Genomic DNA, 16,620 nt, shown 5'->3' on the forward strand with positions numbered 1-16,620 from the left:
TTTGTTCCTTCTTGCATCTGATATAGAACTCAGGATACCAGGAACCCCAAGGGCTTTGTGATTCTCTCCAGACGGGTCAGGATACAACTATATTTCATTAATAGTCAGAATTTGTTAACCTAACTCAGTCATTTAATTCATAATAAAGTTTTATAACTAATATGTTTACTATATCTAAAAGCCATAGTACTGATTAGAAACAAAGCATTTGAAGAAGTCTTGCAATCAGTCGTGCAAATAACAAGGCTTTTGTCAATCCTCAAAATATATTAGACACTATGGTGTATTATTTGGGATATGTACTTGTGTAGAAAAAAGCCAGCTTGAACTTTAAAATAAAGATTATTTCTGGCTGAGGAGCAGACATTCTGGGTCATCCATGCAATGCTTTATTTCTGATTAGGAGAATAAAATGCAAGGCAGATATGTCAAAATGAAACATTTGCTAAATGTGTTGTAGCTCTACATGATGTATTATGGGCTTTATATGAATTAAAAATATGTCTGGAGAAGGAAGCCAATACAGAAGATGAAGAAAGGAAGGGAATGCATAACATTAAGTTTTTTAAAAGCTCATAAATATAATTTTTGCTTATTTAAAAACATATTCATATATGTTCAGTGAAGTTAAGCTCCATGGAGTGAAAACATTCTCTCTAAGAGCTGTAGACTATCTAACAAACGCTTCAGTACCAGGCATGGAAGCCTCCTTCTGAGTTGTCGATTAGAGGACTCAAGGAATCTCCTAACATATAATCTATTGCCATTGCTTATGGCTGCTTCCTAGAAGTTGAAGGTAAGACCCTATTTCTGAAGTCGCCACGTACTTCAGACATCAAATGCAAATTAATAAAGCTAGATCTGATATGGAAGACTTCTTTCTTAGAACAAACGCATAGTACTGGAGGGTCCTATGCAAATTGCTAAGGGATAAAGGCAATTAATAGTCTACTCAACTATAATGGCTGCAAACCAGTTTGAACGATATCCTGAAGGTCACAATAGTGGCATTTATATTTTGGGGCAATCAACAGCATGCTCATTAGGTACACTCAATAGAAAGGAACTCATGCCTGATATTGTAAACCTAGCCAACAACTGTGACATTAGGTCATGCCCTTAGAGGAGAGCCTACCACTTCCACTTTCCAGAGTTAAGATAATTTCTAAATATTTTCTAAATTATTATCCTTATGCTCACAGAAAAATGTTCCCACTCCCCATCAAAGAAGCCTCTTTTTAAACAGAGGGAGACCACTGCAGAATTCCACAACTGGTCAAAATACAGACCACAAAGGACCAAAGTCCTTTGCCAAGTCCAAAGTTGTACATCTATAGCACAACCCCTACACCTAAGGCTCAGAGAACATCACAGAAGGAGGAGTCAGACAGAAGGAGGAGTCAGAAAGTGTGTAATAGCTAGAGGGTCAGGATATCTGCTGTGAGACAGTGTCTCCTCTATGTGACAAGAAACCTGCCATATATGTCCACCAGTGAAATCTCAACAATGAGGATGCCTACACCAGACCTGCAAGATCTGCTGACCATGGTGACATGGGTGGCGGAATCTTCGAAGGCCCTTCCTCTAGAGGAAAGGCTACAGACAATTAACAGCTACAAAGAGAAGGACAGCCAAGCTTCTTCAGGCTAATGCCAAGTTGTCAGCCCTATACAGATTCATATTAAGCAACATTAAAAGTATTCATATGGATGTGTCTGTATACATGAATCCAAGAACACATGCTTCAGCACATGCATGCACATGCACACACACTTCATCAAAATGTCAACTTGTGCTGCTATCCAATAGCACACTAGAAAACAAACAACACCAGAGCAGCAAACTGTCTGTGTGAGTGAATAAATCATGCCTGCGGTATGAAGCCCCTTGATCAAAGTAAGGAAAAATGGAGATTTTTATATTATTTATAAGATGTCAGCAATTATTATTCTGTTTTTATTCTTTAAGTGACCATTTTCTTCCCAGTCTCCCAAGGGTAATTTAAATAAGCACTACCCAAAGCTCTGATTAAAGAAGAAATCGTTGGACCTCACACATTATGCTCTGGAATGTTTCTTATATAATGTCATTGATAGTTCTATGCCTGGGCAGGCTTATTGCAAGTCCATTTAAGTGATCCCATATTTTAGGAGGAAACACATGTATACGTAGGCACACCCACACATTTGTACAATTTGTTTTGCCTGTGTAAGAAAGAACATTTTGAAGCCTCATAAACTTAAGAAGATGCATTTTGTATGATACAGACAACACATGGAGAATTTTATTTTAAGAAAAGAATTAGCACAAGAAAAATAACTCCTAAGTCAGAAGGTTGAACGCAGAGACCGCATTGGAGTGGTTTGACTTTAAGAGCTAATACCATTAAAATTTCGTATGAAATACCAGAGTGAAGAGATAGCAGCTTTCTCCTTGCCAGTGATATTTCTGAAAAAAATCTACAAATCCCCTCATGAAGGCTTATGCAATCATGATATTAAATACATTATTATCTACGGGAGTGTTAAGTTTCATAGTATATCCTGGAATATTTCTCTTAATGGTGTTTCCTTTAAAAATGCCATTTTAAGTTATTATTTTCATTTCTTTTGCTTGTGTTAAGAAAAAAAATGGTGTTGATAGAAGATGATCCTTAGAAGTAGAAATCCCCCTACATGGGGTCTGTTTTCCCCTATCTATCCTCTATAACCTCTTGCCTGTGTGGGTGATCGGCTACTCAAGGAACAAATTTCTTTCCTTTAAGTAAACCAGAACGAATTTTGTATAGTATGTTTAACTTTTAGGAAAACAACACACACTAAGTTATTTTATAGTTCTTCCACTTTCCTTTCATTAAAATATAAACTCATATTAGGAATAAGATTTCTAGGTTGTTAGGTAGCATCCTGGGCTTGCTTCTGAAGATTAACAAACATCATCCTAGTAATTAAAACATTTTTAGAAGTTTTAACATTTAAAATTTTAATGGTTATATAAAATTGTACTTTTGAGTGACTATGTAGTTTCGGTAATTCACATGTGTGTTTTTTAAGGTTTTTATTTTTATTTTTTTTGAGAAGTTCATGATCATGTTCATTCCTCTTCCCCAGCTCCTCCCATATTCTCCATCTACTTACCTTCATGCTCTTTCTCCCTCTTAAAAACAGAACCAAAACAAGACCAAAAAGGAAACACATACGATACTGAACATGAAGTCAAATTTGTGTAATTTTACATAAAATATTCCAAAGAAAAGTGATGCATTTATTAGTTTCATTAAATCTTTAGCAACAACAACAAACTACACAGAAATGAACATAACAATTTGGAAATATGGAAAACAACTTTTTGAACCTTGCACATGAATCATATTGAAAATTCAATATCAAGTTCTTGGTATCCCTGTGTGGCGTCGGTGACATGCCCTGGTTTATTACTGATTTGCCACTTGATTTCCAGAGAAGCAGATTGCACGAGATAAGGTTAGGAAAGACAGGTTGGTTTAGCAAGCACAGTTCCTTATATGTGGTCAGAGTCTCTTGGTGACTCTCTCATTTCCCACCATTTAGTTTTCCAGACTCATTTCGGAAAAAAAAAAAAAACAAAAAAAAAAAACAAACCAATGTTAAAGGATACTTAAATCCTTTAAGTATTTAATCCTTTAAGAGAGTGAGATAATTTTTGAACACTCAGTCCTAATGGGACATTTTCATCAAACCCCTCCACTCAGGGCTCAGGGAGCTATGTGGAAGAGGAGGCAACAAGGTCATAAGAACCAATGAGATGGAAGACACCAATGAAACATTGTCTTCCAGACACAATGGGACGGATGCATATATGAACTCACAAAGACTATGGCAGCAAGTTGAAGACAGCAGACATGGTCCAGTGCTAAAAGCAAGAAGTCAACATAATCACCCCTAACCAAGACGCTGTATCCAATAACCACTTGCAAAGGAAAAGTCAGTTGCCTTCAGTAGAATCTTACTGGGTATATAAAACCACATTTCAGGGAAGGCCCCACATCCAGAAGTAGATGGCTGACAACAAAATGAATTGAATGGTATTTTTTGTGGAATTTTTTTCTCATATTGCTTTGTTAATTTTTATAAATTGCTGGTCTTTTGCTTGTGTCTCTGGTATGCCTAAAAGCCTTTTTAGGAGAGAAAGGTTGATTTGAGTTTTAAAATATAGGATCTAGCCTAAGAGAACAGAAAATACGGCTGACAAGTAATTTAAGTCCTCCTGGGAGCAAGGTAGGGAGTACTCCCAACATCCCTGTTTGGCCTTCGCACATGCTCATACAGGTCTATGTATGTACACCACACAATTATACTACACATACAGAAATTTAGCTACATTAAAAACTAAATCAAAATTTTCTATACAGAGAAAGGGTTGTAATTTGAGTGGCAGATAGTGGACACCACTGAAAGAGCTTAAACATGAGGAGAAAGGACAAATTCGTACTGAGATAGACCCCTCTGGTTGTACAGCATATGATGGATTAGGAACAGCAAAGCTGGAGTCAAGAGACCAATGATGTAGTCGTTAACAGATCCAGAAGAAAATGGATGAGTCTGACCCTAGCTGGAGGCTGGGAGGATAAAGGGATAATGTCAACAGTGAGCAAATGGGAACACGGATAAAGGCTACATTCGAGAGATTGATTGGTGAGAATGGAGAATTGACAGGAGGATTCCCTGTGGCTCAGAGGATGTCTAGGTATAGCAGTATTTTTCATTGATAGAAAAAAAAAAACAGAAGGAAAGGCATGTTGTGTAGCAAAAAGACAATGAATGTCTTTTGGACTGAATGGTGCGCGGGGATTAAGAGATTCAGTCTTTCTTGCTCTTTACCTTAAGACAGATGTGCCTGTTCAGAAGAGTTGATACAGGGCTCTCCTGTTGTGTTCCTGGTTTCATGGCTTTTTTACTGCCAATAAGGATAGGTAGGACATGTTTTATAGATATAAACGGATACATCACTGCTTCTTTCTTCTACAATAAATTAAAATAATTGAAATCTTTCAGACTCGGAGCAAAAGTTTTAAATGAAGTTATATAAGAACTTCAGGAAGCATTTGAAATAATCGGTCAGTCTTTTATTTAGTAGATGGAGATCTTAAGCCCAGCTAATCTTAAGACATTGCTCAAGATTGTGGAATAAATCAATGATTGACCTTGGATTAAACTCCAGATATCCGAGTCCTTCCTGACTTAAGATGCTTTTCACATATCATCTCCTTTTGAAAATGTATAAAGGGAAAAATTAAACAGATGCTAATGTCTTAAATATTTTTTGACTATGATATTCTCATGGTATAAGAAACAGAGTGGAAAAGAAAGGTTCCAGACCAGTAAAATGTGTTTGGGTGTAGGTGATTTCTCTTTGTTTATATAAAGGGAGAACAACTTCCTAGATGTTACTCTAATTCTGGGATAATGAACATGACTGTCAACAGTCCCAAAAATATGCATTCAAATATCTATTAACAACAGTCCTTGAGAGAGCATCTACCCAATCAGGATTTTGTGCTGTTCTCTTGAAGTCTTTTCCCAATGCTTCAGCTGCTAATACTTCTTTGTGGGTGAGATAGCAAATATGCACTCACATTTTAATATCAGTATCTAGGAATATATTCCTTTTCAACAGATAAAAGAGTGTTTATAGGAAGAAGTGTAGATGTTTAGAAGTAGGCTGCCACAGTGTCCTTCTACACATTTGTTTCCTACTGGGCTTTACCCTGTCTTTGTGCAATCAGGTACAGGCTTAATTTGTAGAACAAATGCGTACATGTTTGAACTATGCTGAACTTACATGAGACTTAGTAATTTGGAAAAATTACAGGATTCAGTTTCTGGCTTTGCTACTTGTGGAGTGATACCTAAGAGAATCAACTGATGGGGTCTTGGGGTCAGTGACTGAGAAGTAGCTAGAAAACCTCAAGGCCAGGAAGCAAAGGTTGAGTCAAGAGTGTGAACACTGGCGTTCTTAAATGTAGTATCCAAACCAGAAACCAGAGGAAATGAAGCAAGTCAAGGAACTGGGGTTTAATAAGACATGGGAGGTAAGCCAAGAATATGGCCACCAATATTGGCTCAGCCTTCAAATAGGCCTGACTTTCCCACAAATCAGTAGTCTGCAACCTGATATCTGACATTAATTACCTATGCCACTTTGTTTTCTATGATGTCCCTCGCTGTGTCTATAAAGTGATGTTCACCGAGATCATCACAATTCCTAGGTTCTCTATCCTAAGGGCCTCAGAGATGAACATAACTGATGTCAAGGTACAGGACAATAAAGAAGCTGAGAGCAGAGAAATGGTTTTGAAATTTTAGCTAAATATTATTTATTGTCTAAGAAGATATTTATTCTTTACTTAATAAAAAATAAGTTATATTTTCAGAGATCTAATAGTAGAAATTCTTGCAAATAATGTTGCTGCCCTTAGCCATTTCTTTTTATTAGGCCATAAACCTAGATACATCTGAATTTTCAATATTCCCACTGCTTTGTAAAATGATGGTATTAGATAAAACCATCAACATTTAAGATATTTTTTGAATTACTTTACCTTTTTATTGTTTTCCCATATTTACTGATCTATTTTGCTGCATGGTTACTTGGCCATAGCTGAGTAATACCATATGCACCCTGACTCAATGAGAGTCTACTTAATCTATAACATATTTTAAACCAACATGCCTTGGTCAGATTTTATAGGTTTCAAAATGTTGTTTTCTTAAGAATTACATGGAGGAATTATATTCTTTGTGTTTGTCACTTGAAGAGCCACTTCAGGCCTAGACCTCCTAGAGAATACATTGCACATGCAAGACTTGTCAGAATCTCACTGAGACTCTCCACATGAACATGAATTATCAAGGATTCTGAGTCCAGCAATGTCTTCAAGGCTGTCACAAGCGAAAACAGGCCAGCCTCATACTCCCTACTAGACACTGAGTACGAACAATTTATGAAGAAGCTAAAAAAAATGACTGATAACCTTGACTTAAAAAAACGTTTTTCTTTTCAAATACTGTTAACTATCTTCTAGCTGACTGCATATTTGATTTTCTTCCAACTGCAGTGTTTCTTAGAATATAATCATCATCACTTGGTGTGCACTACTTAATTAAAAATGTGAAAATTATCCTTGACTAGTTTTGACCCAGTATTTGTGTGTCTTCCATTTTACATATTTCTTGCATGAATACCACATGTTACGGGATTTGTTAGTGATGGTGGTGTCAGTGTGTTGGTGGTTAATGGGTTATTTTCCTCGTTCACACGTAAAATCTGCTGGCTTCTTTGAAAGCAATAGAATTGCTCAGCCATAACATATTTTGTGGTTCTAGGCAGTTCTCTGTACCTCCCTTAGTCCTGTGAGAGAAATGAGAAAAATAACACAACTTGGGTTACGTTAAGAGTCAAATGAGCAACATCTTGATCAATCCTGATACATATTTAACTTCAGTAGAAACTTAGTATGTAGTTTCTTCCCCTTGATATGGTTTACATACTTTGTGAGAAATGCATTTGGCAAAAAACAAAAACAAAAACATGATGTGTTAATTGCATTGATATAGCTGACGAATTAACCTCTCCAGATACCTAGGACCTCTCAACCACCTCCAATTAGGGAAGCTGAGTGAAAGCAATCACCCTCCACTGCTTCCCCCCCCCCCAAAAAAAAACAGCAAGTACTCTTCATGAGCTACCAGTGAGATTAATCATCCAGTAAGCCAATTTAGCAAGAGATCAGTGACTCCAATTCTGAGGGTAATGGAGCATCAGGAGGGCGAGGTGCTAGTTCGCTTGATTTCTCTCAAGTCACCCCAAGGCCCCTGTTTCTCGAACTAGCAAATGCAACCAGTTTTGGTAGTAATTGAAGCGGTGGGGCTGCGTCCCCAGCACCCTGGCCACCTGCTAGCTTATGCCCAAAATAACAACACACAAACTGTATTCTTTTAAACACTGCTTGGCCCATTTCTATCTAGCCTCTTATAGGCTAATTCTCACATATTAATTTAGCCCATTTCTAATCATCTGTGTGTAGCACCCAAGGTGCGCTTACCGGGAAGATTCTAGCCTACGTCCATCCTGGGTCGGAGCTTCATGGCGTGTGTCTGCCCAGGAGAGGAGAGGATGGCGTCTCTGAGCTCACTTCCTCTTCCTCCCAGCATTCTGTTCTGTTTACTCCACCCATCTATGTTCTAAGCTATGAGCCCAAGCAGTTTGTTTATTACTTAACCAATGAAATCAACAGATTGATATATGACACTCCCACATCAAGTTTTCCCTTTGTAGGGTTGATAGAAGAAGCAAGGCAAAGAATCTGTGTGAAAGTTCATTATAAATACTAAATCTCTTTACAAAGCCAATATCATTTAAAATATCAGTGACTTTGCTGTCATTAGTTGTTCCAGCTCTTACGTCCCCTTCCTAGCCTGTTGGCCCATTCCTTATAAAACTCTGGAGTCAGACACTGGAGTGGGCATAAACAGAATAACTTTATTGTTCAAGTGCCGCCACATAACTCATCAGCTCTTGTGCTCAGTAACTCCTCAGCTTAACATCAAGCCTTGCATGTTTAAAATATTAAGCCTTGCGGTAGCCATCATTTTCTGTAAATATATATATTTAAAGAATATATAAAGCCATCATCTTCTGTAAACATATATTTTTAGAGAATATATGAAGACAATCAAATTTGTTACAAATCATTCCTGGACGTAGCCCATTAGGGGCATCAAGATGGATTTCACAGTTCTGTATCTAGAGGAATGTTTCGAGATAAGATGAAAGCAGGCTTCATAGTCCTCACACATTGTATATTTGACTCCAACCTCCCTCTTAGCCTTTAAATCAGTGGCATCTGGTTCTTGCTACTTCAGAGTGCCGTTACTTGTGCACTAAAAGACAGCTAGCGCTAGCCATACATAACAGCCCCATTTGATTAAAAAAAAAATTGACTAGAGTTCCATGCACCACAGCAGCTCAAATGAGGATTTCTGTAAGGGTGGGAGACCTACTGTGTTTCTATAGCAGAGACGGCTGACCCGGGAGGCTCTCTGTAGTTGCGATGCATGCTGACATGGCACAGCCATTCAGACTTGATGTTCTAAAACTCTGAATTAAATAGGAGACTCAGTCGTGAAGAGTGGTCAGCATCTGACCTGTCAATAGATCACAAAGTAGCTGAACCTCCATGTAGCCCTAGTGCTACATGATGCCTGGAGTACATCACTGTGTTCCTGTCCAAACCAACACAAGCACTGGGGACTATTTTCTATGAGACAGTAGTATAAAAAAATAACTACTACTTTATATATATAGAGCACAATTTTCTTAGGTCGCCAAATTATCGTTTAAATTTCTTAAAACCATGAAATCTGGCATACTAGTACAAGTTTGGTTGCCTAAGTCAGTAATTCTTTTCTCTTTGTGAACCATGTAAGGTTGGACTAGCATGTACACAGCTTCACCTTTTTAAGATGAATAAAACTTTTTCCTATTTGTCAGTCAGGTGAATTAGACAATATGCTAGTGACCCAAATAATTTGCATTCTGGCACTCATTCCTTCTTTAATGACCAACCATTCACAGTTTACATACAGGTGTTTTTAATATGGACCATGTCTTAAAAAGCGCTGCTTTTTTTTTTTAGCAGAATTGGAACAATATAGAAGAGCTTTTCTAAACAAATACTGTCTTGATAATTACCTTAGGAATTTTCTAGCATGTTGCACCTCATCTGCATGTTGAAAACCCCTTTCTGCAGTTTTAACAAATAATCAGGGATCTTGAGTTGCATGTAATATATATACATATACAGTCCCCAGATAGTCCTGGCTGGATAGATTAATGACAACGAATGTAGACTTAAGATATAGAAAAAATAGAAAAGCATGTGGAGGCTGAGTGAGCGAGTTATTGCTTGATCATAAGCAAGTTACTTTGGGGTTCCTAAGCCTCCCCAGTTCCACCTACAAAGCAGCTCAGACAAGACCAGCAAATCATTGTGAGTTTAACACCTTAAGGTTTCATCATATAAAGAGAACCAGCTTAGTCTGATGCTTGCTGTGCAAGGGGCAGTTGACCAACGTTAGCTACAAATGGCTGCTGTCTTCGCAATGGAATCTCACATGCCATTTTATAGGATATCCATAAAAGCCTCGAGTTTCCTGGACAACAAAGGATCATACTACTGATGTTTGTTTGTCAGAGGCTTCTCATGCTACACATCTATCATATGCAACGGGCCAATAATCTTTTGATTATGCTAAAGCATAAATCAATGTGATTGAACAAAAAAAATACCTTGGCTGCTCAGGGGAAATTATTGGATCATGCAACTTACAAGTGGATGTCCAAAGGTCAATCTGATTAAAAACATGCCTCTATCCAGGGACTTGCAACATTTGTCTACCGCTGTCACCTGGTTTTCCCATCCATCAGCTTCCTATCTGTCTTTTTTCCTAGACTGCTTTCCTTAGATTAGCTTTGCTTTTGTGGTGGTGGAATTGAACATCTACAGGACCAGGTGTCTATGTTGCTATTATAAGAATCTCAGAGGCAAATGAAGTTTTCTTGTTAAGAATTCTGAAACTAAAGCTTCATAATGTGTCTCGATATACCTTTTCATTTTTGAACAACTCTCATGGCAAATGGAAAGCAAAACACTGTAGATTTCCAGGTTCAGACATGAACATATTTTAGAAATGGTGGTGTATTAACTCTATCTGAAGCACTTACTCTTGAAAGAGGCACAGATAATTACACAAAAGACAGTGGAGCTATCATTAGGAGCATGAATCACAAAAGGAGAGCCTCTCACCGTTTTGGCCGAGCCTTTGGTCCTCTACCATTCTTTGGTTGTTGAAATGAGGTAATTTAATGAGAATAAACCCAGGATTTGGCTCTGAGGCCAGATGTTTTGCTAAAGTAACTTTCAGATATTTTATGATTTATTTTGCATTTGTAGCAAAAGCCTTATATTGATGAAATACAAATTCAGTGATCATCAACAATGAGTTTGATTTTCGTTTTGTTCATCTGGACCAGAGTCAAGTTAGATAAGTAGAAGTCAGCAATGGATGGTGTTAGAGAGGCCATTGCCAAGGTTTCAGCAGGGATTTTACATTTAGGCTCTATTTATTGCATGATAATGATACTATGGAACTTACAATATGGATGCATTATAGTTCACTGAATCAATAAAAATCATGTAGCTGTTAATGATTTCCAACTCAGCTTGTTAAGCACAACTTGGCAGAGCTACCAAGCGGCTGAAAGTGTTTGTATGCGAGTTAAGGACTTCAGCGCTCAAGTCCAAGTTTGACTGTTTGTGTGGTGTGTGGCCTTGGATCTGATGTCTCTGGGATGTAGTTTCCTCATATGAGAAATTGGGTAATAAAATGCAGTCACCACACAGCCGTGGTGGAGAGTTAAGAGCACTGACGGAAGCGCTGGCTTCTTCTGCATTCTTTAAGCAATGCCTATGCTGTTTCACTCTCCCAGGTGTCTAACAAGCTCCCCACCCCCACCCCACAGTCAGCCACTTCATAATTCTTGTTGGCCCCTATGGTGCCGTCTATTTTATGGTCATTGTGTTCTCTGAGATGGTATCATAAAGGGATAAATTTTACCCAGGCGAGACGGGCAAATGGTATTTTATGAACTGCAGCTTCATTGCCTTCTTTTGGAGCTTTCAAAGGAGCAAGGAGAATGGTGAAAGCCAGCTCCCAGGCTCTGCAGCTCCTACCATCCATCAATGCTGATGCTGAAATACTGTTTTGAAGACTTTTTTAATGGGTACCCACCCTCCTCTTACTCCCTGTCTTATTCTCTCAATACAACCTGCTTTTTATCAGTAGGAAATAGAAACGGGATGCTGACTTGTTCTGAAGTGAGTAGTCAGCAAAGCAAATAACCAAAAGACCAAAGCAGTCAGATTTACCTTTAAATTATTTGCTAAATCACCCGCATTCTTGCTAGGTAACCCTGGGCTTTATTATCATCAGCTCTCAATTCAGTTCTGCTTCCTTGACTATACAATGAAAAAAAAAAAAAAAAAAAAGAAGGCAGACATCTGCTCCCTTCACTTCATGGCTGTGAGGGTTAGATGAGATCATGTCCACAACAGGAGAGTGGAACCCCAGTGAAAATTCTCCTTATGATTTGTGGTTGTCATGTATACATGTCTGTGTGTAAAGAGTTTGTTAGCAGTTGGACTGGTGTGTGTCCGACTTCCATCCCTCAGCTCCCCGACATGCAAGGGATATCTGCCAGATGGCTGGTCTACCAGCTGGGGCTTGTTTGGTTGTTGTAAATATTGCATGCCCCAAACAGGGAGGCTTTGCTTATAATCTTGCATGCCTTGTCCTTTATCTCTTGCAGCTTGAGAATTACATTGTGGAAAATATGAAGTCGGAGATGGCACAGATACAACAGAATGCGGTTCAAAACCACACGGCCACCATGCTTGAGATAGGAACCAGCCTCTTGTCACAGACGGCAGAGCAGACCCGAAAGCTGACAGATGTTGAGACCCAGGTATGTCCCCAGGGCCAGAGTCCCATACTCAACCAGAAATTTTTTTTGAACTTATTCCTTTGTTTACTCCATAAACTCAGAACATATTTCAGCATGAGGCTTAGAGAAGCATATATTTTTTTGTTTACTGGTAACAACAACAATGAGTGTTTGACAAGCTATGCATGCTTTTTTGCATTAATGAGGTTGAGTGTATTGAGTGTTTGCAAAAACAGAGCAGATAAGAATATCTAATCAGTATTAAGTTCAAATAAACACAGCAGCTCCCAACTGTGCTATGACTTGTGTCAAACAAACTAGCCATGTGGGTCTCACTGGTGCCTTTGACGAGCATTTTCGACCTGTCTTGCTTTGTCTCTGGTAATGCTCCAGGGATAGTGGCTTCTGCAGTGACCTGTGCATTCAATACATTGAAAGGAAAACCTTGTGTGCACTGAGCAGGACTAAGCATGAGTCTGAATATACCTGCATATTTGAGTAATAATTAGTAAATTGTAAGGATACTCTTTCACTACCATGGTCAAAAATATTCTAGTCAACGTCATATTAAAGTACTATGAGATAATCTCTTAGTACTGTTAGGTGTGGCTTCTGTGATCCCACAGTGATAACATTCTGAACTTGGAGTGGGGGTGACTCTGCTCCAGTGTAGCTGATTTCTCTCAAGACTGAAAGTTTGCATATGTAAATTTGACGATTCAAAAATGGTGGACTATTTATACTTTATTTAATCTGTGTCAGTGACATTGCAGACTATGTGTTTACATATAAAGAGAAATAATAAAGATGATTAATAATGGGCAAAGCATTTTCTTTAAAATACTGGATTCCTAGATACAAAACACATTTATGGAAGCCACTTAAAGCCTGCAGGTAAGGTAGTTGCACTGATCTCTTTTCCTAACATAATTACAGAATTCCAGACTCAAACTCTGGAGTCCTTATATTTCTTCCATTGATTAATGATACTAATTATCAACTAGTGGAATCGGAATCTAAATGCTGATCACATTGGTTAAGTAAGATTTTGGAAGGCACTTTCCCCCTTTGAATCATTATCAGATCCACACGGAGTACAGGGAATGGGAACTATATTTCATAACTAAACAATACAAGATGTATTGACTCATTTCTTATCACATGAAGAAAGCGTGCTGATCTATACAATATCGGTTTCATGTATTACATATAATAAGACTGTATTTTTCTCTTCATTTAAGTCAGAAAACTTACCACCTGCTGCAAACATTTTCATAAGTTCAGACCTAGAGACACTAACAGGTAAAGGTGCTTTTCGCCAAGCCTAAGGACCAGAGTTTTGTTCTCAGAACTCATGTAGTGGAAGGAAAGGACTCCAGCATGCTCCTGCACACCCCACACACATGAACACACGCACACAGACTTTTATTAATGTTTAAGTCTCTCTAAAACTTCCTCTATGGTGGCTTTGTTCTCCTCTCATCTAGAAAGTGGCTGCAGTGGTTGAGGAAAATGATACCTTCATTAATATTTTAATATCCAAACTGTAAAGACCAATGCTGTGCAAGTTTTTCAAAGTAAAATTTGTTCTGCCCTTTTTGAGATATGCGCTGTTTGAAAGATAGCACACAAAAGTCAACAAATAAAGACAAAATAAAACTGCCTGTGTAGAACAGTATGAAATCATCATGAAACCAATTTAAGCTTATTTGAAATAGCAAGAACATTTTTCAGAGAAACAAAGTAAAAAAATAATCGCAAATCCTTCAGAATTATCAAAAAGAGGGAACTAGGCAAGCATAATCTACTTTACAAATGGAAACCTTTGTAGTCTCATTTTCATTTGAACATCTCACAGTCATTGATGTTTGTGGTTCAAACCCTTTTAAAGCAGGTGTTTATCCACATGGTATATACTTGAACTGTTAGGACAGGATGTGTCCTGCTTCAACATAACCAATCAGTGTACCCACGTCTTGATGCAGAGTGAAGTTTACAAAAAGAATACTGAAACCTCAGCCCATTTATTTGTGATTCATTTCTAGGCATTTAAAATCTGGAGGAGGTGTCTGCTCTGTTTAGGTCGGCTCTTGCATTTTGCTCTGACAGTCACCTAAATTGGTTTGACACTTTTTTATTTTGCTTTTCTTAAAACTGACTTTAGGTTGTTGGATATTGGAGGATCAGGTAGCAATGGCTTAGCCCCGTTAGTGTGCCTCAGCTCTCACGTGATGATGTTGTAAAGATAAGCAGCTTGTTGCTTGCTAGTCCTCTGGTGACCTTCTAGAAGTGTCCTTTCACAGGAGGTGGCAGCACCATCACTCTGTGAGAGTGGAAAGGATCCCCACGCTCGATGACCATTATACTCAGAAACAACACTGCATGGTGAGCCCACTTAAAAACGTTGCTGGCCATGGACGGGATAATGAGAAAGCCAAAGCAGAGAAAGCCTGTTCTTCCTCCACAGCCCAGCAGAACACACTAGCTCTTATCGTCTCACCTGGCATCTCCTCTCCTTCAAGCTCCTCTTCTGCGTGAAGGAGTTAGGATCAGGAATTATTCATGTCCCTCTCCTGTTGCCTAATCTCCTCCCTTTCTCCTTGGGCAAATTTGGTATATGGAAAATTATCAGATCAACAAGCGAAATTAAGTCTACTTTTAATCATCTCCTTGGCTTGGTTTTAAGCAATCTTACACATGTACTAACTCTTGCTAGCAAATATATTCTGTAGAAGTATGTAGTATTTTCATTCCTTTTTCAAAGATGAGGAAACCAAAATAGTGATGTGAAACTTTGGTTCAGATGAATATTAGGTTGAGAATTTAAATAGTTTGACATGGAAATCTACATGCTCATCCTTCTACTCATGCTGATCTCTCGCCTCTGGTTCTGCTTTCACTGTAAGACTTTGGGACTGTATCAATGGGTCCAAGCATTCTATAAGATTTAATGCAGAGAGAGCAAACTACCACACTAATCTTAACACTGCAGACAGTCTCTGCTATGCAGCGAAGATTCTTTCCTGCTGGTGGGAAAGGCAGACCCACCCACTCACATCATTCCCTCCTGTGCCAGTCAGTTCATCACCAAGGCCTTAGTGCTGCCCTTGGCAGCTGCCAGCTGTGTCAACCATAGGGAAGCTCTTTAGACTGGCATCTCAAGTTTCCTTCAGTCTCCAACAAGTCCCAGCGCTATAGTAGTAGACATGAAATTCAATCACATTTGAACAGATCTATTTTGCATATTTCCATGATGCAAGTTGTTCCAATAGGTAGTTTGCAGACTGCAGAAGTACCTGGAGCAGTAATTATGTCCAGTGACTTCAGGTTCAGGTGGGAAAAGGTATCCAGGGCCGTTTTCTTTTCTCTTTCTGTTTGATTTAAGCATACCTTTCCAGTATGTTGCTGTGGGAACCGTAATTGACCAGCAACCCCAGCTGCTGTGCCCCTGAACCCATCAGGTATTGGCACAGAGACCACAATTCTCTAAAGCCATTTCTAAGCCATGACTCACTGTGGCAGGATACTTAGGCTTGTTCCCAGGAGCTTGAGAACTTTGCTGACACATGACTTTGGCTAAGGTTTTCCCATCGCCTGTTGAATATAATTACGGCTGTCTTGAGGGCTAAGACTTCCATCTAAGGCCCCCTTCCCTCCCCTCTACTTCACTGGGATAAAGCCTGCACCATAATCCAAAGGTTGTCTCCTGCTCCTCCCACTTATTCCCAGTTCCTCTTCTTTGACATTTGCTCTAATAAATTCCCTATGCATCTAATCCTACTTCTCTGTATCTCGGAGATCAGTAACCATGGCAACCGTTGTTAGGTTCACAACAGCAAAGTTAGAAATTTAAAGCCATTCCCGAGAAGTCTCTGGAATGAGCACACCTCCGCAAACAACAATCAGTTTCCTCTTAAGTCTCCACTCAAAGGTCAGCTCTAAATTTTGAACTGCATTTCTTTAACTCGATGAGAGTATAGTTTAATAAACTTTTCACCTTGACTTAGCTGAAATGATGGCGAAATAAATTCGCTAAGGGTCTTAGAAGGAAAATACTTCGGTAATTAGTTTGTATAA

The 16,620-nt window shown here is 38.7% G+C and overlaps 1 protein-coding gene across 2 annotated transcripts in view; it reads left to right on the forward strand.

Moving 5' to 3' along the window:
• Positions 1–16,620, forward strand: part of Angpt1 (angiopoietin 1) — a 223,679-nt gene that overhangs the window by 118,839 nt on the left and 88,220 nt on the right. For both annotated transcript variants that reach the window (XM_041637603.1, XM_041637604.1), the window contains exon 2: positions 12,409–12,564. In XM_041637603.1, coding sequence (XP_041493537.1) covers positions 12,409–12,564 — 156 coding nt within the window. The remainder of the gene's footprint in view (positions 1–12,408; positions 12,565–16,620) is intronic.

Source organism: Microtus oregoni, unplaced genomic scaffold (assembly GCF_018167655.1).
Source record: "Microtus oregoni isolate MIOR12 unplaced genomic scaffold, Mior012 000053F_ref0000044, whole genome shotgun sequence".
NCBI classification, from domain to species: domain Eukaryota; kingdom Metazoa; phylum Chordata; class Mammalia; order Rodentia; family Cricetidae; genus Microtus; species Microtus oregoni.